This window comes from Tetranychus urticae, chromosome 1, assembly GCF_039701765.1.
Source record: "Tetranychus urticae isolate SD_2017Ah chromosome 1, NJAU_TeUrti_SD_1.0, whole genome shotgun sequence".
In the NCBI taxonomy this organism is placed as follows: domain Eukaryota; kingdom Metazoa; phylum Arthropoda; class Arachnida; order Trombidiformes; family Tetranychidae; genus Tetranychus; species Tetranychus urticae.
Window position 1 is genome coordinate 27,490,621 of NC_142958.1, and position 24,478 is coordinate 27,515,098.

General features: G+C 32.1%; 3 protein-coding genes across 8 annotated transcripts; all 3 read right to left on the reverse strand.

Annotated features, from left to right (window-relative positions):
- Nucleotides 1-63: 63 nt before the first annotated feature.
- lap (phosphatidylinositol-binding clathrin assembly protein lap) lies at nt 64-4,878 on the reverse strand. 4 transcript variants are annotated; one of them, XM_015931853.3, is made up of 7 exons: nt 4,724-4,878; nt 4,083-4,285; nt 3,142-3,284; nt 2,132-2,742; nt 1,288-1,423; nt 762-967; nt 64-680 (listed from the first exon to the last, which is right to left on the reverse strand). In XM_015931853.3, exons 2-7 carry the CDS (start codon nt 4,222-4,224, stop codon nt 326-328), a joined length of 1,593 nt encoding a protein of 530 aa, XP_015787339.1. In that variant the 5' UTR covers nt 4,225-4,285; nt 4,724-4,878; the 3' UTR covers nt 64-325. The 4 variants fall into 4 exon arrangements, with proteins under 4 accessions (XP_015787339.1, XP_015787336.1, XP_089122116.1 ...); XM_015931850.3 differs by having other exon boundaries at nt 762-985; XM_089265990.1 differs by having other exon boundaries at nt 4,083-4,417.
- Nucleotides 4,879-6,848: 1,970 nt separating this feature from the next.
- LOC107364492 (uncharacterized) lies at nt 6,849-15,241 on the reverse strand. Its single transcript, XM_015931849.3, has 15 exons — nt 14,987-15,241; nt 13,474-13,873; nt 11,632-12,769; nt 11,237-11,426; nt 10,664-10,785; nt 10,508-10,584; nt 9,803-9,842; nt 9,592-9,713; nt 9,099-9,185; nt 8,655-9,005; nt 8,406-8,559; nt 8,280-8,338; nt 8,087-8,206; nt 7,876-8,016; nt 6,849-7,793 (listed from the first exon to the last, which is right to left on the reverse strand). Exons 2-15 carry the CDS (start codon nt 13,735-13,737, stop codon nt 7,722-7,724), a joined length of 2,937 nt encoding a protein of 978 aa, XP_015787335.2. The 5' UTR covers nt 13,738-13,873; nt 14,987-15,241; the 3' UTR covers nt 6,849-7,721.
- A 458-nt stretch (nt 15,242-15,699) lies between these two features.
- On the reverse strand, nt 15,700-16,873 carry LOC107370539 (uncharacterized). Of its 3 annotated transcripts, XM_089265993.1 has the most exons (6): nt 16,772-16,873; nt 16,677-16,699; nt 16,399-16,520; nt 16,197-16,322; nt 16,032-16,115; nt 15,700-15,960 (listed from the first exon to the last, which is right to left on the reverse strand). In XM_089265993.1, the coding sequence occupies exons 3-6, from the start codon at nt 16,513-16,515 to the stop codon at nt 15,763-15,765; spliced, it is 525 nt and encodes a 174-aa protein (XP_089122119.1). In that variant the 5' UTR covers nt 16,516-16,520; nt 16,677-16,699; nt 16,772-16,873; the 3' UTR covers nt 15,700-15,762. The 3 variants fall into 3 exon arrangements, with proteins under 3 accessions (XP_089122119.1, XP_089122117.1, XP_089122118.1); XM_089265991.1 differs by lacking the exon at nt 16,677-16,699 and having other exon boundaries at nt 16,399-16,521; XM_089265992.1 differs by lacking the exon at nt 16,772-16,873 and having other exon boundaries at nt 16,399-16,703.
- Nucleotides 16,874-24,478: the final 7,605 nt, after the last annotated feature.

Sequence of the window (24,478 nt, forward strand, 5' to 3'; positions counted from 1 at the left end):
ATCAATCTCTCTGATCAATTATGTAACAATTATCTTGATTGAAAAAGTAATGACATGGACAAATTTAGAATAAATTTAGACTTTTTAATATTAAACAACGTACGCAGATTAATTTTATTGAATCAAAAAACTGATTTCAACACTTGTTTTTTTTATTTGACAATGTCTATTATATGTTAATTTAGCTTTGTGTTTTGTGTTTGTAAATTAATATAACGAAAATCATATCAGTTAAAGCATGTCCAATTTCCAGTAGTTTGCGATTTGTACCTAATTAAAACTTTAAACCGTTGATTTTGTATTTGTTGTCTAAATTACAAACAGACTAACTAAAGTTACCAATTCCAGTGGCTAATCCACGGGATGCTGCTTTAACTGGTTGTTCCTCCTTTCCTTTCAGCATTTGCGATCGCATGGCAAAATCGAGATCTTCAAAGGCTGATTTTTTCTTATTTGCATCCTTATTAACAGCAGTGTTGGTGGCAGTTCCAGCGGTAGAAGAAACGGCTTGCTGTTGCCTGACTGCTTCAATGTAAGCCAATGGGAGATTTAACTGTGGAATATTCATGCCAGCAAAAGGTGATGATGTTGGTTGTGGAACCGGTACAAGAGGAACCATCCAAGGTACCAATGGCTCATGACCAGGAGGTGGTTGAGCATTGGACTCACCAGTGAAAGCACTATCGAATCCAAAAATAATAATAATTTTGGTGAGATGCAATGATGAATACTCTAACAAAATAGATTTTCTTCTATCTTACATAAGGAGATCATCACTGGCTCTACTTGGAACAGTAGTAGTGCTTGGTACAGTCGTTGTTGTTGCGCTAGTTTCATTGGTTCCAAATATGTCCAAGATGTCGGTTGATAATTTAGATGGTGAAGACGTACTCTCAGACTTCGCTTCAGTGGGTGAACTGAGAAATGGATTATACGATTTTTTTGTCTGATCTTGAACATGTTTCTCCTGGAATTGAACAGACGTCTGTTAACCAATAGCCAACATATTTTTCACATAAAAGGATAACATAAAAAAGGGAAGAAAAAAAAACACAAAAGGACAAGGATTGGTCAGAAACAAAAAGGATTAAGCAAAAAATAAACACGGACAAATTTTGTAGTATTGCAAAGGGATAACCGAGCGAAAGAGATTGAAAGAGAAAGAGAGAAAGAAAGCGAAAAAATAAATGTTAGTATGTTAAGTTTTGTATTAGAAAAGCTTAGGATTAGTTTATAAACAGTAACGAGTTGAAAATGTGCTTCAACACAATAGCGTGTTACACTAACTTTTAATTGATTAAGAAGCTGTGCTTCTTCTTCAAGAGCCTTTTTCAGTTGATCTTTAACTACTTCAGTTGGTGGTTCAGCAGTCAAAGTAACAGGAGAGTTGGCTCCCTGGGAAGTTGGCTGAGCATCTTTGGAGCTGAATGATTCGTTGAAGATTTTTGAGACAAGGATCATGAAAAGAAAAAGAGTGAAAATTATTATTGAAATTTTAAAATAAAAGACATTAATCCAATTCTTTTAGAATATGTTATTCCAATCAAAATAGCTTCAAGCGCAAAATATGGATGCAAACTTCCTGTTATATTAGCTTTCTTGATAAGTAGACTTGCAGGCAGGGATAGTGGGTTAAAGGGAAGAGAGTATCAAATTGGGTTAGTGAGGTATAAGGTACTTAAAAAATAGAAGTGATCAGTGAAAGTGGCAAACCAATAAACCAGAACGTTCTTCATTTGATGAAAGTGAAAGCTTAAGACTTCTCAATTGAAATTTTCAGAATGGGGAGTATAAATGACAAAAGAAGAGTAGATAATGGGAAAATCACAATGAATTTAACACAGCTGAGTAGTTAATATGTATGGTATCCGTTAGACTGATATTATTGTTCCGATAATGATTAAACTTGAATAACTGATAGAGAAAAAAGTGATTCTTAGAACTTTCCAAATTATTTTTCTGTCTCTATTGAAAATATGAGTGTATTTTGAGTGTTATTTAAGCGGAAAAAAATCTCGAATTCGTAAGACTTGGGGAAACGAGGTGAAAAATAAATTAATAAATAGTTCAGTGAATCAATCTTTGGAAATATCATATTCTAAATAAGCCGGGTAGCATATAAAATACTAACCTCTTGTTGCCTTTCTTATTGCCCTCTAAAGCCAATAAATGTTGTTCAAGGGCTTCCAATAATGATGAAGGTGCCTTGGTTAAATCTGGAATCTCACCTTTATCGATGCCCACATTTTCTGCAACTTTCAAAAATTCAGCAACTCGGTCCATTCGAACGAGAAACTTTTTGTAAATCTCTAGAGCATCTCGACATTGTTTTTTGTTCATGTCGAAAAATTTTTCCAATAAATTGATTATACCATCATTATAGCAAGCAAATAATCTTATCAGATCTCTAAATAGAAGCATGAAAGCCGCATTTATGACTCCATTGGTTAAATGATTGGCTGGACAATCAAATTCAAGAAGAGCATCAATTTGACTTTGCAGTACAACTAATGTTTTCAAAAGCTTCTCCGAAGGCATAGTTCTGAGGAAACCATCTTCTTTTCCTCGCTTGATTTTGGCAAAATCAAATGCAACAGTTCGGTAAGATAAAGCTTTCTCGTTAATATACTTGGAATATCTCTTGATATAAGTTGACATATCATAACCTTTAAGATTACTTCTGTCAAGGAAATTATTTAACTGGAAGGTACAGTTACTAGAAGCTAAGTACTGAGTAAAACGCTATCCATTACCAAACCATAATGTCGAGGTGAGCAAAAAAAGAGAAAAAAAAAGATTGAAAATCACAATTAATATCGTCAAAGTTGGATGATCGAAAATGAATTTTAAAAGTTAAACTCAATCAGTCAAGAAATATAAAGTTTGTTACTATCCAGCAATTTACACCCAATTCTGTTGCTTAAAATCAAATAATCGTGAATAAATATAATCTAATCAAAGTAACAAAGCCAGTTCATGGCCAAATTGACTGATTAAAGCAAAGGAATAACATTTAAAATTGTATAGAACTAACAGTTTACCATGTAGATTATGGTAAAGGGGTGTTTTGCTATATCTTATCGTTGTATTTAATCTGATTCCTAAAATTGAACCAATTTAAAAATACAATATCACCGTTACCTCATTTCCATAACACATAAGATAATGTACAGTGATTAAAGCTTTGAAAACGACGACCCAAGAGCTATGATTTGTCCGTTCAATAAGAAGATTTGCCAATTGTGGTATTGATACATTAGGTTCATGGGTGCATTGCAGTAAATCTGTAATGTAAAAAAAATAAATATTCATTAGAGTGTAATCACAAACAAAAGACTAACAGATGAAAAAACTACAAGACTGTGTAAGAAGCGTTAAGAGGGTTAAACTGTGAATGATGTTGACTCAAAATTTAACGTAACATTGATCATTAATACAACAATTAATGAATGATAAAACTCATTAATATTGATTGTAGAATACAAGAAATTTATTCAATAAAAGGGTGACCATAAAAAAATGGTAGCACAAGAAGATAATTAATAAACAGCAGCAGCAGTGAAACCGGTGCTAAATAACCTAATTCACATAAAAAATTTTGCTATTTTGCTATACTGGCTGTAAATATTATGTTACAGAGCAAGCAGGCTTGTTTTGTCAAAATAATAGTAGAACAATTAAGGCTATTAACTTCAAATTGACACTCATGTAATTGTTTTAATATGAATCTGTAAGACTATTAGATTAAATTTTCTCATGTTAATGAGAGCTTAAGAAATTAAGATACCCAAACACTACCACTGAGCGGATTATGAGAATCCAGCAACCCCATTCTGACAAGTAGGAAACCTAAAGGATTGGTGAAAAAATAACAGGAAGGTTGCTGTGCAAGCACCACAAAGGTTGACATGCACAGAGAGTATAAAAGAGGATTTGTTCAATACAACTAGAGTTTTAACCCTTTGGCCTTTAACTGTTATACTTCTTGATCCACTGTTTACCACTGAACAGGTTTTTTTTTCATAAAAAGAGATGTTTCAATTTCCGATGAGAAGATTCCAAAGAAAGCTGAGTTGACTTACAGTCTAAATGCTTCTTTTTGGGTCCGATAACTTCTTCTGTAGTCGCTTTACACACAACTCGAGCTAATCCTTGACCAGCAAGAGCATATCTGGCTGCATTTAACCTATCATTCAAAGTTTGTCCTTGTCCAGCTTTGGCCATGTTGAAGTATGAGTGTTGAAATGATTTTTGAAGATATATTTATATGGTCCTTCAGAGAACACTGGTCCAGAAAGGAAAGGTGAATATAAAAAATTAACCAACAATAACAACAGAGAGTAAAGAGTAGTTTGAGAGGAAGAAAGAGAGATGAAGAAGAGGAAGATTCTCTCAGAGTAACAACAATGTATAATTGCTAAGATTGGGGATCACAGGAAAAAAACAAAGTGAAAAACAATTATTAAGATTAACGAAGATGAAGCTATTAACAAAATCGTCAAACATTGAAAAAAAAGGATGATGTGATAACAACAATAATGATCATTGAAGACGAAAAAAAAGATATGATTTGAGTGTGAGTGAAAAAAGCGAGATGCAATAAAGAGAGGAATGAAATTGAAAAAAAATAAGAGAAGCAATGAACATTAAGAGAAGCGTAAGGAGAAGAAGGAAAAGACAGAAAAGGATTCATATTGAAAACAAAATTGAGATTGTTATTTACCTAAAATGATAACAAATAAAATAAACCAAGATCTCCAATGGAGTGGGTAAGATGTAATCCAAAAATTTTAATGGACTCAATAACAGCCACAGTTAAATTAATTTAATCATAATTGAATGAATAGCACTGCACAGCACACAAAAAAAATAGTGAGAGAGAAAAAGAGAGAGACAAGAAAAGTGAGGAACAAGTGAAGTACAGTCATCCCTGTCTTATTGAAACGATTCAGGTGAGCCAATAGATGGCTCTATTAAATCAAGTGAAACTTTCTCATGAAGCTGATCTTTTCCTTCACTTTTTTTGTCGCTTTAAAAACTTCAACATTTAAGGAATTAGCTTTATTACTCTAAGTAATCTTAATCTTTATCCCTCACAATCCAGATTAGCGCAAAATTGACACTTTCAACGTAAAATTTATCCAAGCTGTAAATTTACGGATTAGACTTCAGATGGCGTTATTTTGTTTGCTACAGAGGAAGCTCTGTAACTCCTAAAAGACTAAGGAGGGCGCTTCATCAGAATCTCATAATTCTCATAATTTTAATCTTGAAATGAGTAATTTTTCAGGGCTGTTTGAACTCTTCTTGGATCTATTGAATGATCACATCTGGTTATTGAAACATCTTCAACATTTGATTTTTCAGACAACATAAACTTGAGGTAATCTGGAAATGGACTCGTTTTTTTCAAATGGATTTTCTTGTGAATCAACCCGATGATTATTTGATACTTACCTTGGTGATAATTGGTGATGGCTGGTTGTTTCCCTGTTTAGTTCAGTTACATTTAATCATGTAAAGGAAAAGATATGTTATTTACAAAGACTGATCAAGATGATATTTACTCTTTGGTGTCTCTTATATTCGAGGTAGAAAGAAAAAGAAAATAATTGAAGCTTTTTTCAATAATATTGTAGAGATTGTGAAAATGTGCAAAAAAGATGGAAGGAAAAGTGTCTGATGAAAGGAAGTTAATTGTTGATACACAAATGGAAGAGTATAAATTCTTGTAAATCACCGTACAAGGCAAGTGGTTATTACTTTCATACAAATCAATTGTGTGTGCTCATTTGCCAATAATATCACCATTTTGATTAATAGACTTCATCTTCAATTCATCTTTGACTTTCATCGCTGTTAGTGTTATTTTTTTGTCTCATCACCAAACTGCCTCATTGTAATATAGATTGTCAATATCTACTCTTTGGTAATCAAAAGCACACAAGTTAATTAGTTAAAAACTTATCTTGATTTAGACTTGACAGGCAATCATGATCGTCATCATTTGCCTCTGATGTTGATGTATTTCTTGAACAACAATTATAAACCTTAAGCAATGACAATTGTTTACTCGTTGGTAAATGTATTTTCAACGACTCGTCCTAATTATCTTCCAAGTTTCAATTTGATAACAATTAGTTTTCATCAACAGGAAATTCGTTTCCTTACCATTAAAGAAATTCTATTAATTTAAATGAAAATAAAATGTCGAAGAATTGAGTCAAACACTGAATTCAACTTGAATCTAGGAATTATATTCTTAACCTCATGAGTCGTCAAAGTGTTTCAACCTTTGATAGTTGGTTACAATTTGATAATTCTGTCTCCTTAGACAACATTTAACCGTTGAATTGAAAGATAATTTATCATGAAAATGATAAAACTTCAACGTCAGTCATAATCATCAACGATTGAAATCCTGATTTATCAGCAGAAACAAATAATTCTAACATAGACTTTGATTATTTTCAATGATTCATTTGACGAATACAAAAGGTTTATCAATTTGAGAATTTTAATCTCAATGTTGATTATTTAAATAATTAAGGCACTTGGTCAAGGTTGATTATTAGACATGTAATTAAGCAGAAAACTGTCTTTTCAATTCCTGTTTTTTCTTATCATCAAAAAGCAATCAAAGTCAACTAAATCTCAATCAAATTGATTGGTTTCACTAAATCTGAATGTGTTTAAGGCCAAGATTTTTGACAATTGTCAAGTGAATGTAATCATCATTATAATGAAAATGTTGATTCATTATTCAATTATTGTTGTTTATTAATTGTTTCTTGATCTAGAGAATCATTTCAATGGATTTTTGTTGAATAAAGAAATGGAAAATTGAATTGTTTAGTAAAAAATGAGATCATCTTTAATCACAATCAGCAGGTCACTTACAAGATGAGAGATATATTGACAATTTACAAAGACAAAACAAAGCAAACTGAACCTTTAAGGTTATCTTTCTGATATCATGTTGATTTTTTTAACTTAAAAGTTACTTTCGCTTGTAAACAAATTGTTTCAATCAATAGGACTAATTATGATTACCTAATCCAGATTAATTTGATACATTTAAGTTTGATTAATGTCTAAAATAAAAATTGGGAATGAAAATGACTAAAAAGTATCGTTCTTGACAACTCAAATTCAAAATGGTCGTCTCTACATACATAAATTTCATTGACGTTGATGATGATTATGATGATGATGATGGTGTTTTATATGGATGTGAAGATGGTTTTTGATAACGATAATGATGATCAGTATGAAAGGTAGTCAAGACCAATGATTTAGTAATCCAGAGGTGAATCGCCTTTAAGATTTCACGAGTTTTTTGGACGATATTTTTATTAAAACAATTATTAATATTAAAGTCGGGTCTATTTAAAGGTGAGGCCAAAATAAACGTGAAATGTTTGCTTTTTGGAAATAATTTATGTGAAGTTAATCCCATTAACTATGAAAATATAGTTGAAAATCTGAGGATCTTGACTGTATAGCAGACCAATTTAGCCAGAAAATAATGGCAAAGTGATTGCAGGTAAAAGAAGAGTTGAATAGTTCAATAGAGAGGAAATGTGTTGATGGTAAATTATTTATAAATTTGTTTAACACCTTCCATCATCAGCCAGAGATCAAAGGCACAAGATCCTCAATTATACGAGAATATAATTTTTGGGTAAACATTAAGATACATAGTTAGTTGAAAAAATTGTTTATATGTAAGCTGGTGATTCCTGGCCAGTTAAAAGACGGTACATTGAAGTAGGCATTGTTTTCATCGCAATCTGTGAAAGAAAGAAACAACAAAAAATGTAATTGAAAATAATTTAACTCAAATTTAGACAGAAAAGCGAAAAGCAAAGATACCTCTCCGACGGAAGTTGCCAATAAATTTACGATACGTTCATGTGGTACAGCAACGACACTTTGTCCGTTAATTTCAATTATACGATGACCTACACGAACACCTCCTCTTTCCGCAATACCTCCACGTAAAAGACTGCAAATCTGTAATATAAAAGAGAAAAATGTTTTGAGAAAAAAGAGATAACTCAATTGATATAGAATATGAACTTACCACTCCATTTTGAACACTAAAACCTAATTGATATTTTGTGTCAGGTCTTTTTATTTTAACCTCTACAACCGGTGCACAAGGCACCAGAGTCATTTTCACTGCTGTCTGATTTTTGGTATTCTGTGAAGATAAAAGAAAATTAAATTAAATTTTGTTTTGACCAAATTGTATTGAAGACAAATGTTCAACTTACTTTAATGTAACTTTGACAAGTTGACAAAGGCAGTCCAACAAGACTGATTCCATTGATTGCTGGTTAAGGAGAGAAGTAATGTTAAGTTAAATTGTTAAAAAACTAGATGTTATCACACTTAATTACCGATTATTTGATCCCCTATATTAATTTGTCCACATCGCGCAGCAGGACCTTGAGGAGTCATATTGGCGATAACAACAGTAGGTAGCATCGATCCCCAACCAGATTCTACAATAACTATACCTAGAATTTCGCCTTTTTGCTTTGGAATTATAATCTAAATTGGAAAATTTAAAGATAACATTAGATAAAAATATTGAAAAACAGAAATTAATTATTATTTGTAATGTTGCACTATTTTGCTCAACCTACTTCTTTTTGCCTATCTTTTTTTGCAAACATTTCTAACTCATTTCCAAAAATTTCTTGTGAATTTAAAACTTCCTGGTAATCCATCTCTTTTACAAAACTGCTATCTTCAATTCCATTGGCCTTCAGAAATTCCATATAGGCAACTTGAAACGCTTGTCCAATTGATTGAGCAATAAATTGGGCTTCTTCTGACTCGAAGACATGGCATATCATTCTTGGAATACGTTTCATTTTATGGTCATTAGAATCTTCTGAAGGATTGACGACCCGTCGTCGCGTCATTAAGACTAAAAGATCACCAATGTCAGCGATATAAGATATTGTCCGCAATGCATGGTCCATCATTATTTCCTACAAATGAAACAAAATTCTTATTAGTAAATGCTTCTACAAAAAATCAATTCAAATATTGATAAATCACAATTGTTGAATGAAAATAATCACCTTTAAGTCTGTATTTAGAACCATTATTTTTTCGGTAGAAATGAATAGATCCACCTCAGTGCTAGGTTGAGATTCGCCATCCGGAGCCTGTTATAAGAATGATAAAAGACATTAATTAGATTGTCAAGATTGAATTGGAGCGCTGATGGAAAATAGTTAGTCAATAATTCTTACCAATGACTGTTAAAAATGAGCATTTTTGGAAAGCATAAAGAGAAAGGGCAGCATTTAAGCATCAATGAAGTTAACATGATTTTTTTCAATGCATTAGATACAAAAGGAAAACAAATTTTGGTTCATTTCCGGACAATGTGTTTCAAAAAAACAGCTCCGCCGAAAAGGCAAAATGTAAACAAAGATAAGATCAAGTTACTAGTTTACCAGTTTAATGCAAAAACTGGATAAACGGAGACAATCAATTAACAGATCGACGGAACTTTGGTCGCGGATATGAGCCATTAATAATAAGGGTAAAGATGGCTTCAAGTCTCACCTTAATTCGTGAAACTGCTTCTTCAGCTTGCATCATTCGAGTTGCTTTGGTAGGCTGTCCATTGCATATTAATTGGGTTGACCCAAGGTAACGAGCTCGGAACAAAACTCCTTCAATAAGGGCTGAAAAAAAGGAAACAAATTATTAAGTTATTTTGAAGGTTTAAATTAAATAAAAAGTTTCTTAAATATTCTTGATTTTATTAACTCACTTTCTCGAGGACTATTCTTTTTCCTTATGTAACCATTATTCTGCAACGAGATAAAAGAAAGAGTGAGTTAATGTTTTATTGAATTTGATTGAAACACTTAAGATCATTCGGAAAATTGAAAAAGTTAAATTAAATTTTTACAGAAAATGAAATTGAAAAGAAACTGTTGAAACTTGGACGATGATAATTTTAATGTGGGAACCAAAATTATCAAAGATAAGTTCATTAATCATTTGAGGTAAAAAAAATAAACAAACTTTATCTACAGATAAAGTTACTTGAACGGTTAACTAAAAATCAGTTCAAAGGTGAGAGATTTTTGCAAATGTGATATTGATGATAATTGAACAAGTGTTTTGTTCAAGACAAAAAATTAGCATGTAAATTATGGAAGCAATTTACTGATATTAAAAAATGAAACACATTTTTTGCTGAAACAGCATGTGAAAAAACAGAGCTTTCAATACACTTGAAACAGAAAAAAAGAAAAGGTCATGAACATCTGAAGGAAAAAATTGGGAGACTTGGCGTTTATACTGAAATTTGGAGAGAAACAGGATTGATACTTGACTTTATATGCAAGGTAAATCACTAATTACAACACTTAAGAAAATAATTGTTGAAAAAAACTCAAAAACTGTAGCTGGCTCAAAAGAGCGGTTATTTACGTGAATTATCAAATGACAGTAAACAAAAAAGGCTTACCTTTTCATCAAAGTTATTTTTCTCTTCGATTCTTTGTGCTCCTAAAAGGCGATCAGTTTCTTGATCAGTATCAGATTCTGAAAGAAAAAGAATGAAAGGTTAATAGAGAGAAAAAAAGCAAACAAAAAAAGAGTAAAAATTTGACTCTTGACATACCTTCATCAAGATGAGAATGGGTTGAATGTTCATTCATTTTGGAGTTTTCTTTTGATTCAAACGATGATTTAGGCTGATTTAAATTGGATATCTTTCGAGATGAGCCATGGTCTTGTTCATATCTACAAGAATGTAGAAAAGAAAAAGAAGCAAAAGTTTAGAGATGAGAAAAGGGAATAAAGGAAAGGAAGGTGAGAATGAGTGAGTTAGTGTGTAAGTAAGTGGCTGAGTGAGAAACAAAAAGTGAAAAAAATCAATATGAAGCTTAACGCACTCGATAGGTTAAAAACATACCAATCAAAAGTTTAATTAACAATTGGAGAGGGGGTAAAGACAAGGTCGGAGGAGGTGATCAAACCAAATAAAAAAAGGAGAGTTTAATGTAAAGGGGGAAATTTTGGACTTGTTGGAAGCCATTATGAAAATAAATTTAGCCATTAATGAGTATAAACAAGCCATGAGTTATTGTGAGATGAACAGGAAAAATGAGAAAGGTTTAAGCTTTTAAGGTTCTAAGGGGTTTATGTTTACATCCAATGGAGAGATTATTTTTCTCTCTTTTTTCTGACTTACCTAGCTTCAAAATTGGATTCAGAGACTGAACTATTCACTGTGGAGCCAAAGTTTTGTCCATTGCTTTGGTCTAATTGTAGAGATCGAGTTCGCCGAAAGTTTTGCCTGTGTTGTTCCATAGGTTGTCGGACTTCCATAGATTTATCATACATGTCTATTGGCTCTTTTAAACGTTCAGGATGAGAATTATCTGGAATGGAAAAGTGAAAAAAATAAGTTGAGGCGAAAGGTGGTTGAAATGAAAACAAAAGGTTAGATTGCAGGGATGAGAAAAGGTGCGCAAAGAATGTTGGGAAAACAGAGAAAAAAAGAGAAGCAGATAGAAAGAAAAAGGAGAAAGAGAGAAAATAATAATCAAGTTAATTACTGTTAAAGTGGAGAAAAGGAAAGCTTACCAGTTGTTGGATGATATGTTGGGTATCCATGTTGAATTTGTTTCTCTAAAGGTAAATTGTTTGAACTTTGACAATTGTGTATCTCTTCATAAGCAACTCGTTCTTGAATGCAATCGATTAAAGTCTCTTTAATACCTAATAAAGACTCCTTCTCTCGTTTAACGACCTGATTTGAATGATTGGCAGATTGTGTTGTTGTTGAGACAGGTAAATTTGTGGCTGTTGTTGTTGGTGCCAAAGAAGATGTTACTGCTGTTGTTATGGTTGACGTTGTTGGTATTGTTTCATTGGGTAGAGAAGTTTCATCAAAGTCATCATCTAATTCGTTATCACTGGAAGGTATACCACTGGAGAGACCATCTTCGAGAATAGGCATCATGTTACTTCGAGAAAGGGAATGTAAACTTCCTTCACCAATTGAAAATTCACTTTCAATATCATTGCTGTCTCCATCGGTAATCTCGGGGGATAGTGAAAAATGATGGGGTGGAAATGAATCATTCTCATAAGATTCATTAGCACGAGCCAAGTTATTATAAAGATTTGAGTTACCCGTAGAAAAGCAATCATTTTTATTAGGTCCTATCAGTCTTGCAGATAATAATGGAGATGGATGTAAAAGCTTTTTACTAGGTGAACTAATGTCGTCTGTTTCCTTTTCATCTGCTTGCTCTGTTACCAAAGGAAGTTTAGGTCCATAACGACGAGGTGATCCAGTATATTTGGCTATGGGCACATTACCAATAATAATTTGATCTTCTTCGGGACTATCTTGATCACTAGAAGAAGCATTGCTATTAAGACTGTTACAATTATTGTTAGATGCTATTTTATTGCTAATCGAAAGATTTTGAGGTTCCTCAGAAGTTTGCTGTCTTTTGCATGTACCTGGTATAGCTGTTAGCTGACCGGTACAATATCCGATGGTTGACTTATTAAATGTTAGAGATGATTGCGGTTGTTGACTAGAATTGTAAAGAATAGGTAAAGAGGTTGCAGAAGAGACACGATGTGGAGGTGGCGGGCAACGGTCTGAGTATGAATCACATTCGATATGAACCAATGGTTCAGGGTCGTCGACAGTTAGTAAATCTTGTCCTGTATCTTCGTCATTTCCACCGGTTGATCGTCTACGTCTCTGTAAAAGATAAAAAAAGTAAGGTAAATAAAAAGTAAAATTATACAGTCGAGGGAAATTTAGCGATAAGTTTTCGCCAATCGATTGATTTGTGAACAATCAAATTTCAAGTATATTCAAAATCAATGAGCCAAGCAATAATATTTAGAAACTGTGCTGCATCGAAAAATCAATCTTGAATTTCATTGAAAAATGACCTTTCAAAATTTTCAGATTTTCATAATTATCCTGAAAAACAAAAGATAATTTGAAAAAAAGGAAAAGAAATATTGGCTCTTGATTTGTAGCTTAAGATAGGACTATCACTGCTTCAACTGCCGTTTTATGCATGAAAATACGGTTTGTTTAAATACAGAGTATGTCAGGCCTAAAGTAGATCAATAAAAATCATTCAAATACTGAATCCAAGTTCGGTTTGTTTACACAAGCAACATGAGTAGTCAGCCGTGTCAGTCTGTACAACCAAATTCTCATTAATGATTACTTCACCAATTGCGTATGTTTTGGCATCTAATGATTCAGTCTAGGAATGTCTCATTAAAAAATATCGGCATGACCACAATAGTTTAAATTGCAAATGTTTAAGTTTTAAGATAATTTATGCATGTTTGTATTAAATATGTTGGAAACATCTTAAATGTTGATGTGTCGTCTCAATAGTGTAATATATTCGGGTAACTCTGTCGGGTGGATTTAAATCTTACCGATGGATGCAGCTGATGATGCTGATGGTGAGGCTGAAGATTTTGTGAATGATGGTGGTTAGAAGATTGGTAAGAATAATGATTACCATTCCCTCTTAAGTCATCCTTCTCATGGGTTGATGTTCTTTTACCACCATTGCTACTTGCATTACTGCCATCAGACCGAGGGCGACATTTGGGAAACAATTTTTCAATTATCTCATCGTATCCAGTTTTTTCTTCATTGGTTAAATTGGATGTTAAATCAAGCGAAGTGGTTGACATAAATGAAAATCAAGATATCACAAGATGGCTTGCTCCACAAAAATTAACCATAAGGAGGTTTGATTATAAGATGTGGAAAAAGATATATTTTCACTTTTCACAATATAACAGGCAATCCAATATTAGTGTGTACCAACTAAAATAAATAAAACACGAAAAATGGTCAATAATGGATGAGGATAAAAGTAAACAATTCAAATAAGTATTTTAATTTCAAGTTCTAATCACAAGTCAACTGAACATTAAAAGCTTCGAATGGTATCATTTACAGCTTGAACTGATTTCAACTCATCCCCCTTTCGAGCACCTTATAACTATTTTTACTACAAATAGATGGCAGTAGCTACTGAAAACATTCAAAATTCAATTCAAATTAACATTTCAATCCTTGAACAATCAAAAAACCAATCTAAATCTAACAAAAACATCTTAAATAATACAAAATGACAAATTGTGAAACCAGAATTATTCACCATATCATAACCGAGATTGTGTTTACAAAAGCAACCTCACCTATTAAGCTACCTAATAAACACATAGCTACATAAAATTTCATTTTCATTTAATTTGATTAGGTATTGACAACAAATTCAGCAATATGAACGCTATTGGCAATAACATCTGAGGATGGTGAGTCTTCAACAATTCAGATGAGCGAAATATCGGCTTGATAAGTATGTAAATCATTTATCTATGGACCAGAGTGTTGTTGTCCAAAACCATAATGTGAAAAACGGTTATCTAATATTTCTGACTCTGTTTTATTTAAATTCTGGAATCGGTTGATGATCTTTAGTGCTATCAAATTGTCATAATCGACATTATATCAAAAGGATGAAGCTAGACAATAGCGTGATATTTCCATTTCGTTCACTGACTACAAGAGCTGGGATTTTCATCTGACTGCATCTCAAGCCACTGATCACTATCACTCGATCACTTTGCATCGTGTAAATTTGGTAGAGTCAATGTTAGCATATAATTGGGTGCTGTACTATACGAGACAAATACAATGTCAGTGGTTAAAGGAAGACAATCTCACAAAATGGATTGTAATATCAAAGGATGTCAATGGACTGGACAAATTAAACAGCCTCTACAATCAAAGGATTCTCTATCGGTTCTCGTATTGAAGGGACAATTGACCATTGCTTTTGAGTACAGGAGTACAATGACTGTGAAAATGGATGGTGAATAGGGTGAAAGAGCAGGTTAAAATGGTCTGAATTAGGAAACGGATCATAATTACCTTGGTGTGATGTTGCACTTATGTTTCCAATGTTATAAGATATTGTACAATCCAAAACAGGCCAGTGGATGGTTGTTGTTAGATGTAATTCATTATAATTTGAAATTAATGCTACTTTAATGTATATAAAAAGAGTTGAAAATGTGATTAATTGAAAAGATTGAAAAAAGAAAAGATGAAAATGAACTAGAAAGTGACTTTACTCATAGAGTCTGGCTTCGGGGAGATTGAAAGAAAGCAAGTAAGGTAGACAGAGAGGAAAGTAAAGACTGCAACAGAGTGGAGAGAAAGAGGAAACATAGAGGAAAAGAGTGATCTTTATTTATCGATTACATGAACATCTGAACAACTCCATATAACAGATAACTAGTCGCTGGTTGTGATAATATAATCAACCAGATTCTTAACTATTTAGATGGTTGACAAACAATTTAAGCTCTGTAATTAAGTAGTGAAACAACTCATCCAGATATGTCTTATTGCGCGGATACGTGTTTTCAAATATCATTGACATATCATTCATTTTCAGTGAAATCTAGACAAACATCAACATTACTCATTTAGATGGCTATAAAATAACAAAACAACTGTGATAAATCTCGAAGACTCTTGATCTTACAGGTTATTTGTTTTATGTGTTTTCACGATTCTTGTCTGAATTAGTGTTCAAATTGAAACTACCGGTCTTGAGTCAGAAAATGGACAAACACCAATCATTTGCTAAATCAGTTTAATTACACATTGAGTTGCTTTTATTAAAACTATAAACACAAAAGTTATTCATTTTTAGTCTGTTTAGCATTCAATTGTCTCAATTTTTCCGATTTTTGATTCAACAATTCCAATTTGGAGGCCATTTCTTGTTCTCGTTTGATGCTCAGCTCACGAGTTCGAGTGATTTCAGCTTCTAATTCAGCAAATTTCTTTTCTTTTTCTGCTTCATTAACATCCATTTTCTCTCCCAAAGCCATTAACTGAAATATAATCAAAATTCAAGGCATTACTTAAATGGTCAACTATTGAAATAAAAGTCACTCGGATTTACCTCTTTTTGAGCTTTCTTCAGACTCTCTGATTTTTCTTCAAGCATTTTGATAGCTGAGTTTAGGTTAACAGTTTGGGATTGAATCTATGAAGTGCATAAAAGATTGGGTTATTAGTTGATTGGTTATTCACATAAAAATGGAAAGATATTTGGTTAAATATTTACGATTTCAAGTCGACTAGTCTTGCTTTCAATCTCTTCAATTGTCTTGAGCTGCGTCTCCTTTGCTTCAGCCAATTTCCTTTCCATGGCTTCTAACCGACCCCTCAAAGATTTAGCTGCATCTTCAGCCTAAAACACGAAACAGTTAAAAGTCATTTGTTTTGATCGAAGCCTTCGAATCTATTTAGATATTTATTGTACTTACACTGGCTACTCGTTCAAGAGCGATCCTGGCTTCATCTTCAGCTGCCTTCACTCGTTCATCAGCTTCTTGCTTTTCCTTGACCATTTTTTGTAAAGATTGCTCAAGTGAATCCTTCATTTATTACTGCTTAGAAAAATTGATAGAAATAAATTGCTGTCACTTTAATCACATGAAATTGGTGTATATTAATACGAATGAGTTGAAGTAATCAGTGAAAAACTTGCAAGCGAATACAAATAAATGTATTTCTATTGAACTGATCATCAAAATTGTACTAAACTCTATGGTTGTTATGTTTAAACTGAATCGCAATTTTAAGTATTCAGTGTTTAACTTTAGTTATAATTAAGTTTGTGATTTAAAATTGGCTTACCTGATCAAGTAGTTAGGGTTCGATAACAAAGGTTACAATTTAGAAGAATGTTGAATTACACAGAAATCAAGTGATTTGAATTGGTATACCTCGTTAAGCTGAGCAACTGGAATAAACCAAAATAGAATAATGTTTGACTTTTTTGGAAGTCATCCCAATTTTTCACTTTTCCGGTTTCTTCATCTTTACCCAAAAACGTAGTTGATGATGTAGTTTGTCTGTGATCATTCAAAACTAAGAATACAAAATAAACCAAATTCGTGGCAGAGTTTTAGGCGAAAAACTCTTACCTTTAAAAATAAAGTTTGTTTTGAAACAGCATTTATTAGCGGTGGATTTTTTCCACCGAAAATTAAGCAAAAGTGATTGCGAATAATAAACTAACCAAAGACACTCGTGCATTAGATCTTTGAAGCTTATACCAATCAATTAGCTAAAGGTACTCTGTAAATGAAGTCCACAATTTTGGTTTCTCAATAGCATTGACTAAAGTGTAATCGAAATCGATTTGTAAGCTATCCCAATGATCATCAATTTGTTTCATTAGGTTATGATTATATATGATAAAATACGAAGTACATCCAATTTCTATGCAACTAAATAAATTAAATATGTATATTTTATATTTCATTGGATACTTTATGATTAAAAAACGATTAACTTTATATGTAAACTTGTACATTGAATAATTACGATTAAAAATACAATTAACATGAAAAGCTTTTGTATTGAATAATTAAAACTGAATTTGTTTCTTTTAATGGACTAAGCATCATAAAGTGTCATAAATTTGTGCCTAACCTAAATTGTACCAGAGTTTCGCAAATATGACTGGTTTTATTGATAGCTAGCGAATGATGGTAAAGCGATGATGATAGTGGTCAAGATACTAAACAATGTCGATAGGGAAGAAAGCGTTAACATGAACATTCCTCCGAATGTAAATCCAATTTCGTTGTGATTGAGAAATAACAAAATCTAAAAGAAAAACAGAAAATAATTTGTAATTAACTTGGAATCGAATTGAATGCAATCATAAATGAAAACACCAACCTCATTGAGAATCCGAATCGAATCTGTCCTCAATGATAATTTATACACAATGGCTAGCGATTCAAGAGATTTTTCATGAATTCTAACATTCACATATGTAGATACCAAACTTATTATCAATATGAAACTAGTCAGAATGACATTATACCATTTAGTCAATTGATTCTCTTCATTGTAAATTAATGAATAAGATAAATTACAAGCATATGCTAAGAAATGAGTGAACATCGCAAACAGACTAGGACTCATGATTTCATCTATTTTGTAAACTAAACGACAAATTAAAAGATATTTATGTCGAATGCTTTGAATTGCATCTACGTTTAACGATTTCTGATCTTTTCTTGATTCGTTTAAGAGTTTCTTCAATTTAATTAAATTGAATTGAACTGCTGTTTGTGCTAACAGCGATAAATCCCAATGAATACAACTGTGACAAAAATGAATAAAAATAGTTATTAGAGCAAGAATCAACAATAAAAAGGGAAATATAACATTTCCGATCGACTGTTTGCTCGTGTCTTGATCACTCAACGTATAAATCAAATAACAATATTTAAAAATGTACAAAAGTATGTAAGAGGAATATACCAACCAACGATAAATGACTTTACGAGTCCAAAAATATTTTCTCGTCTCATAATCGTAATCGATTTGCAGCCCATTCCAATGATTTTCAATTTGTTTAACAAGGTTATGATTATACCTGTAATAAAATAGAATTGGGTTCACATTTACAACCAAAACAAAGAGAAAAGTTCCAAATTTAACTGAAAACATTGAATCTAAAGAAATGAACAGTAAAGCACGACAATGAACCAAGTTGATTATGAACATGATAAATACAAATAGACACTTTCCGTAGATGTTGCTTGTCGATGAAATCATCAATAGATATCTGGATTGAATCGAGTCGATGGATACTTTCAGATAATGTTTCAACTGTTCATTTCGCACAAAACATTGCTGCATATTGATGGAAGTCATTATCATGAAACAAGTAAAATGAGTGTTATAAAATCATTTAAATCTCATGAATACAAGGAACCAGTCTCAGTGTAGAAAAAATAGAATCTAGTTTTGATTGATCCAGTGTTAATCATGTTAACTATGTTTAAACCGTTACAACAAAATTAATTAAATATTGATATTTTGTATTTCAATGAATACTTTTTTGAATAATATAAAATAATTATGATTGAAAAACGATTCACTCAAATAATGAATAAAGCGTTGAATAACGTTTGTAAAAATAAATAATGTTAGTTTGACCTGAAGTTTGCTCTATTGAGGGAAAATTGACTAAAGATGGGTTTAATCGTAGACGACTTTAAGATGAAAATGGTCCCCAATTACCAGGTGAAAACACCAACCTCATTGAGAAGTCGCATCGAGTCTGTTTGCAGGGATAATTTGTACAAAGGTGCAAGAGTTTCTTGAGATTTAGTATGAATTGCGATAGCTGCAGGTGTAAATGCCAAATCATTCATTAACATAAGGCTATGCTAAATGACTTTGCAAGCTATCCCAATGATCATCAATTTGTTGCATGAGGCTATGATTATATCTGCAATAAAATACGAAGAACATCCAATTTCCATGCAAAAGAAACACAAAATTACGTGTGTGACTGCACAAACTAAATCTAGAGAAATGTACATTAAAGCACGGCAATGTATCAAGTTTGCTAAAATAATGGTTACAGCGAAAAGACACTTTTCAAACATATTGCTTGTTGATGAAATGATCAACTGAAATTTGGAAGGAATCGAGTCAATGGATACTTTTGGATAATGTTTCAACTGTTCATTTCGCACAAAACGCTGCTGCATGTTGATGGAAGGCATTTTCATGAAAAACAAGTGAAATACAGAACCTGAATGAGGTTAAAAAGTGATGCAAATCTTATTGATGCAAGGCATCAGGCACAGTATCAAAACAAAAGAGTCTAGTTTTGAATCAGTTCATTGTTGAACTTGTTCGACAATCGTTACAATAACTGACTAGTTAGAATTGATGAAATATGAAAATCGTTTCAATGCACACTTTATGATTATGATTAAAAAACAATTAACTATTCATATAAACTGGTACATTGAATAATTACAATTAAAAAAACAATTATCTTGACAAGCTTATGTATTGAATTATTCAAACTGAATTTGCTTCTTTTAACAAGCAAGGATGGCTTGAAAAGCTGCCCGACAACGAGTAATCGATATCGGCATAAAACTTAAAACTAAATCAAACAATGAAACTGGCCTGCTCAATAATCCTCCGCTGTAATAGCAGAACCGTTCTGTACCGTTATACATACACTTCACTATGTACGCCATCTATTTTACAATATGTAATAAGAATTTCATTTACATTGGCGAATTTATTATTCTGCGTTCGCAAAAAAATTATTTAATTACAAGAAATTGGAAACAATTTTAAATATGCTTTACAAAATGCTATTTCGAGTTTTTATCGACTAATTTTCTTTCCAAAACTTCATGATCAGTACCAAATGCATAATTATGAGGTAATAGTAAATCTTTAAATGAAGTCCATAAATTTTCTTTAACCAAAGCATTGAATAAAGGTGCATTAGTGAAAAGTTTAACTAGCGAATGTTGGAAGGGCAAATACAATAGTGATGAAAATACTGAACAATGTCGATAGGGACGAAGTCGTCAACATGAACATTCCTCCCAATGTAAATCCCATCTCTTTGTGATTGAGAAATAACGAAATCTGTAATAGAAAAATAGTTTCTGGTTAATTTGAAGCAGAATTGGATGAAATCATTATTGCAAAGACCAACCTCATTGAGAGTCCGAATCGAGTTTGTTTTTAGGGATAGTCTATACACAGTGGCTAGTGATTCAAGAGATTGATCATGAATTTTAATAGACGAATAAGTGGATAACAAAGCGCCCACTAATGAAAAACTATTCTGAATGAGATTATAACATTTACTCGTTAAACTCTGTTCAGTGTAAAGTAAAGTATAAGATAAATTGCAAGTATTTATTATAAAATTAGTGAACAGAAAAAACAGAGCAGGACTCATGACTGCGTTTATTTGGTCCACTAAACGACAGCTCAAGAGATATTGATGTCGAATGTTCTTGATAGCATTAAGATCCAACGATTTTTCATCTTTGGTTGTTTCGTTCAACAGCTTCTTCAATTTAATCAAATTAAATTGAACTGCTGTTTGTGCTAAGATCGGCAAATCTACTTCAATGTAGATCTGACAAAAGTGTTTGAAGTAAGCTACTGGAGCACAAATGAACAATAAAAAGTAAAATATAATACTTCGTTTAAAAGCGACTTCGCTTGAAAGTTTGCTTCTGTCTTTAACACTCCAAGTATGAAGCTCGTAACAATATCTAATGATGAATGAAAATATGTAGTAGGCACGAATGAACCAACGGTAGAGAGTCGTTCGAGTCCAGAAATATTTTCTCGTTTCATAATCGAAATCGATTTGCAATCCTTTCAAGTGCTCATCGATTTGTTTAATAAGCTTATGATTATACCTGAAATAAAATGTTATGAACATCCAATTTCCAATCAAAAAGAATAAGAAACTTTTGATTTTCAGTGTAAAAACTGAATCCAAAGAGCTATACATTAGAGCACGACCATGAACCAAGTTCAATATAAACATGATTAATACAAAAAGACACTTTCCAAACATATTACTTGTTGATGAAATGATCAACTGAAATTTGGAAGGAATCGAGTCAATGGTTATTGTCGGATAATGTTTCAACTGTTCATTTCGCACAAAACATTGTTGCATGTTTATCGAAGCCATTTTCAAGAAAAAGAAGTGGATTGCTGATGAAAATACAAGAGTTAAATGAGTTATTCAAATCTTAATAATACAAGGAATCAGTCTCAGTTTAGACAACAATAGAGTCTTGTTTTGTTTCAGTCCGGTGGAAATCATGTTGGTAATTTTTGAATCGTTATAACTATGAATATTTCATATTACAACGATTCTGCTTGATATATTTATGATTGGAAAACGATTAACTAGGAAAATAAGCTTGTGCATTAAATAATGCAAACTGGATTTGTTTTTCAGCAAATAATTTATGCCTTAAAAAGCTGCCCAACAACAAGTAATCGATACCAGAGTAAAGGTGATGGAAGGGCGAAGATGATCAAGACACTGAACAGTGTCGATAGGGACGCAGTATTTAACTTGAACATTCCTCCAAATGTAAATCCAATTTATTCGTGATTGAGAAAGAACAAAATCTGAAAGAGAACCGAGAAAACTGTACTCAACTTGAATCAAGATTCAATCAAAATCATGAGTGACCTCATTAAGAAGTTTTAATGAGTTTGTTTTCAGGGATAATTTGTACATATTGGCTAGAGTTTCTTGAGGTTTATCATGAATTGCAATAGTTACATGTGTAAGTGCAAGTGCAGTACAAGTTGTTCTTGTGATGAAAATGATCAATACATAAGCAAAACAAACATTTTCCTGTGATCGGGATTGTCTTTTATTCCTCTAGCATAATCCAATAGAGTTTCACAAGCCTTTTCTACCTCTTCTTGGCCAGTCAAGAATACCAAAACATCTCCAAGACTAAGAGTTTCGTGAATTTTGATAACAGCATCAACAGAAGCTTTGAGATAATCAGCTACTGGTTCATTAGAATAAAATATTTCTACTGGAAAAGTTCTCCCTTCTATTGAAATATTGGTTGTTTTGAGGCCATCTTCGGTGAAATAATTTTCCATTGTCTCAACTTCCACTGTCGTGGGTGTAACAATCAAATGAAATAGCCCAATAGCTTTGCAATACTTCTTACGAACTTATCTCATCACATTCTTGAGTGGCATTTCTTTTGTTTCAGAGGCATTCCTCAAAGATTCAGCCGCATCTTCAGCCCAAAACACGAAACAGTTAAAATAAAGTTGTTTTGATCCATCTTTTTAATCTATTCAGATGATTTTTGTACTTACACTGGCTAGTCGTCCAAGCGCAATCCTGGCTTCACTCCCTCGTCAGCTTCTCGCTCTTCCTTTAATTATCTAGCGAATGTTGGTAGAGCAAAGACAATAGTGACTATAATACTGAACAATGTCGATAGTGACGAAGTGGTTAACATAAACATGCCTCCGAATGTAAATCCAATTTCATTGTGATTCAGAAATAGAGAAATCTAAAAGAGAAACAAAAATAATTTGCTGTCAACTTAAAAACAAACTTTGATAATAATCATAAGTTGAAACACCAACCTCATTGAGAAGCCTAATTGAGTTTGTTTTCAGGGATAATTTATACACAGTAGCTAGCGATTCAAGAGATTTTTCATGAATTTTCAAAGACAAGTGTGTATATAACAGTACAAGTGTTAATGAACAGCTTAACTGAAAGTTTGTAATTAATTTGCCCGCTTCATCTTCTTTAGTGTAAAGTAAATTATAAAATAAATGGCCTGCATTTACTGCAAAATTAGTAAAAATGAAAAACAAACAGGGACTCATGATGTCGTTCATTTTGTCAATTAAGCGACAGCTCAAGAGATATTTGTTTCTAGCGTTTTCAATAACATTAATATTTAACGATTTCTCGTCTTTTCTTGTTTCGTTCAAAAGTTTCTGCAATTTTATGAGATTAAATTGAACTGCTGTTTGTGCTAACAGAATTAAATCTACGTAAATACAGCACTGACAAAAACGCTTATACTGATATAACGGAAAACAAACCAACAAGCAAAAGTAATATATAATATGTTGAACAAGTTTGATTTTTTGTTGAGTATTATACAGGGAAATCGGATAAAAACAAGTTATAATGAGATAAAATATGGACACGACATTTATCAATCGACGGCATTTAGCTTTATGTGTCCAGAAATATTTTCTCGTTTCATAATCAAAGTCAATTTGCAAGCCATTCCAATGATCATCAATTGTTTTCATGAGCTTATGATTATACCTGAAATAAAATACCATGTCTATTCCATTGCCATACAAAAGCCTAATGAAAGATTCAAATGTAAATGAAAAAATTGCATCCAAAGAAAAGTACAGTAATTCACGGAAATAATACAAGTTAAATAAAAACATGATTAATACAAATAGACACTTTCCGTAGATATGACTTGTTGATGAAATCATTAATTGAAATTTTGATTGAATCGAGTCGATGGATACTTTTGGATAATGTTTCAACTGTTCATTTCGTACGAAACACTGTTGCATGTTGATGGAAGTCATTTTCATGAGCCAAAAGTGATACTGCTATAAACACGAAGTTAAATGAGTATCTTATTGATACAATGAACCAGTCTCAGTTTAACAGTTAGACAACAATAGAGTCTAGTTTTAATTCAGTTTTTTGTTGTTAGCAATGTTTCAATCGTTACAATAAAAATTAATTAAATATGTCTGATATTTCGATGAATATTTCTTGCTTATTATAATTATGATTAAAAAACGATGAACTATTTATACAAACTGGTACATTGAATAATTAAAAAAACAATTATCATGACAAGCTTATGTATTGAATAGTTTAAACTGAATATGCTTCTTTTATTAATAATAAACAAATGATGACTTGAAAAGCTGAATGACAACGAGTAATCGATATCGGCGTAAAACTTGAAACTAAATCAAACAATTAAACTGACC

Coding starts and splice junctions, on each gene's coding strand:
- lap (XM_015931850.3), bottom strand. CDS start 4,224: ATGGCCAAAGCTGGACAAGGACAAACTTTGAATGATAGGTTAAATGCA. Junction 986..1,287: donor AGCTTCTTAATCAATTAAAA/GTTAGTGTAACA, acceptor ATTGGTTAACAG/ACGTCTGTTCAATTCCAGGA. Junction 681..761: donor GCCAGTGATGATCTCCTTAT/GTAAGATAGAAG, acceptor TGGATTCGATAG/TGCTTTCACTGGTGAGTCCA.
- LOC107364492 (XM_015931849.3), bottom strand. CDS start 13,737: ATGTCAACCACTTCGCTTGATTTAACATCCAATTTAACCAATGAAGAA. Junction 12,770..13,473: donor ATCATCAGCTGCATCCATCG/GTAAGATTTAAA, acceptor TATCTTTTACAG/AGACGTAGACGATCAACCGG. Junction 8,207..8,279: donor CTTGTCAAAGTTACATTAAA/GTAAGTTGAACA, acceptor TTATCTTCACAG/AATACCAAAAATCAGACAGC.
- LOC107370539 (XM_089265991.1), bottom strand. CDS start 16,515: ATGAAGGATTCACTTGAGCAATCTTTACAAAAAATGGTCAAGGAAAAG. Junction 16,323..16,398: donor CTCTTGAACGAGTAGCCAGT/GTAAGTACAATA, acceptor TTCGTGTTTTAG/GCTGAAGATGCAGCTAAATC. Junction 15,961..16,031: donor TGAAGAAAGCTCAAAAAGAG/GTAAATCCGAGT, acceptor ATTATATTTCAG/TTAATGGCTTTGGGAGAGAA.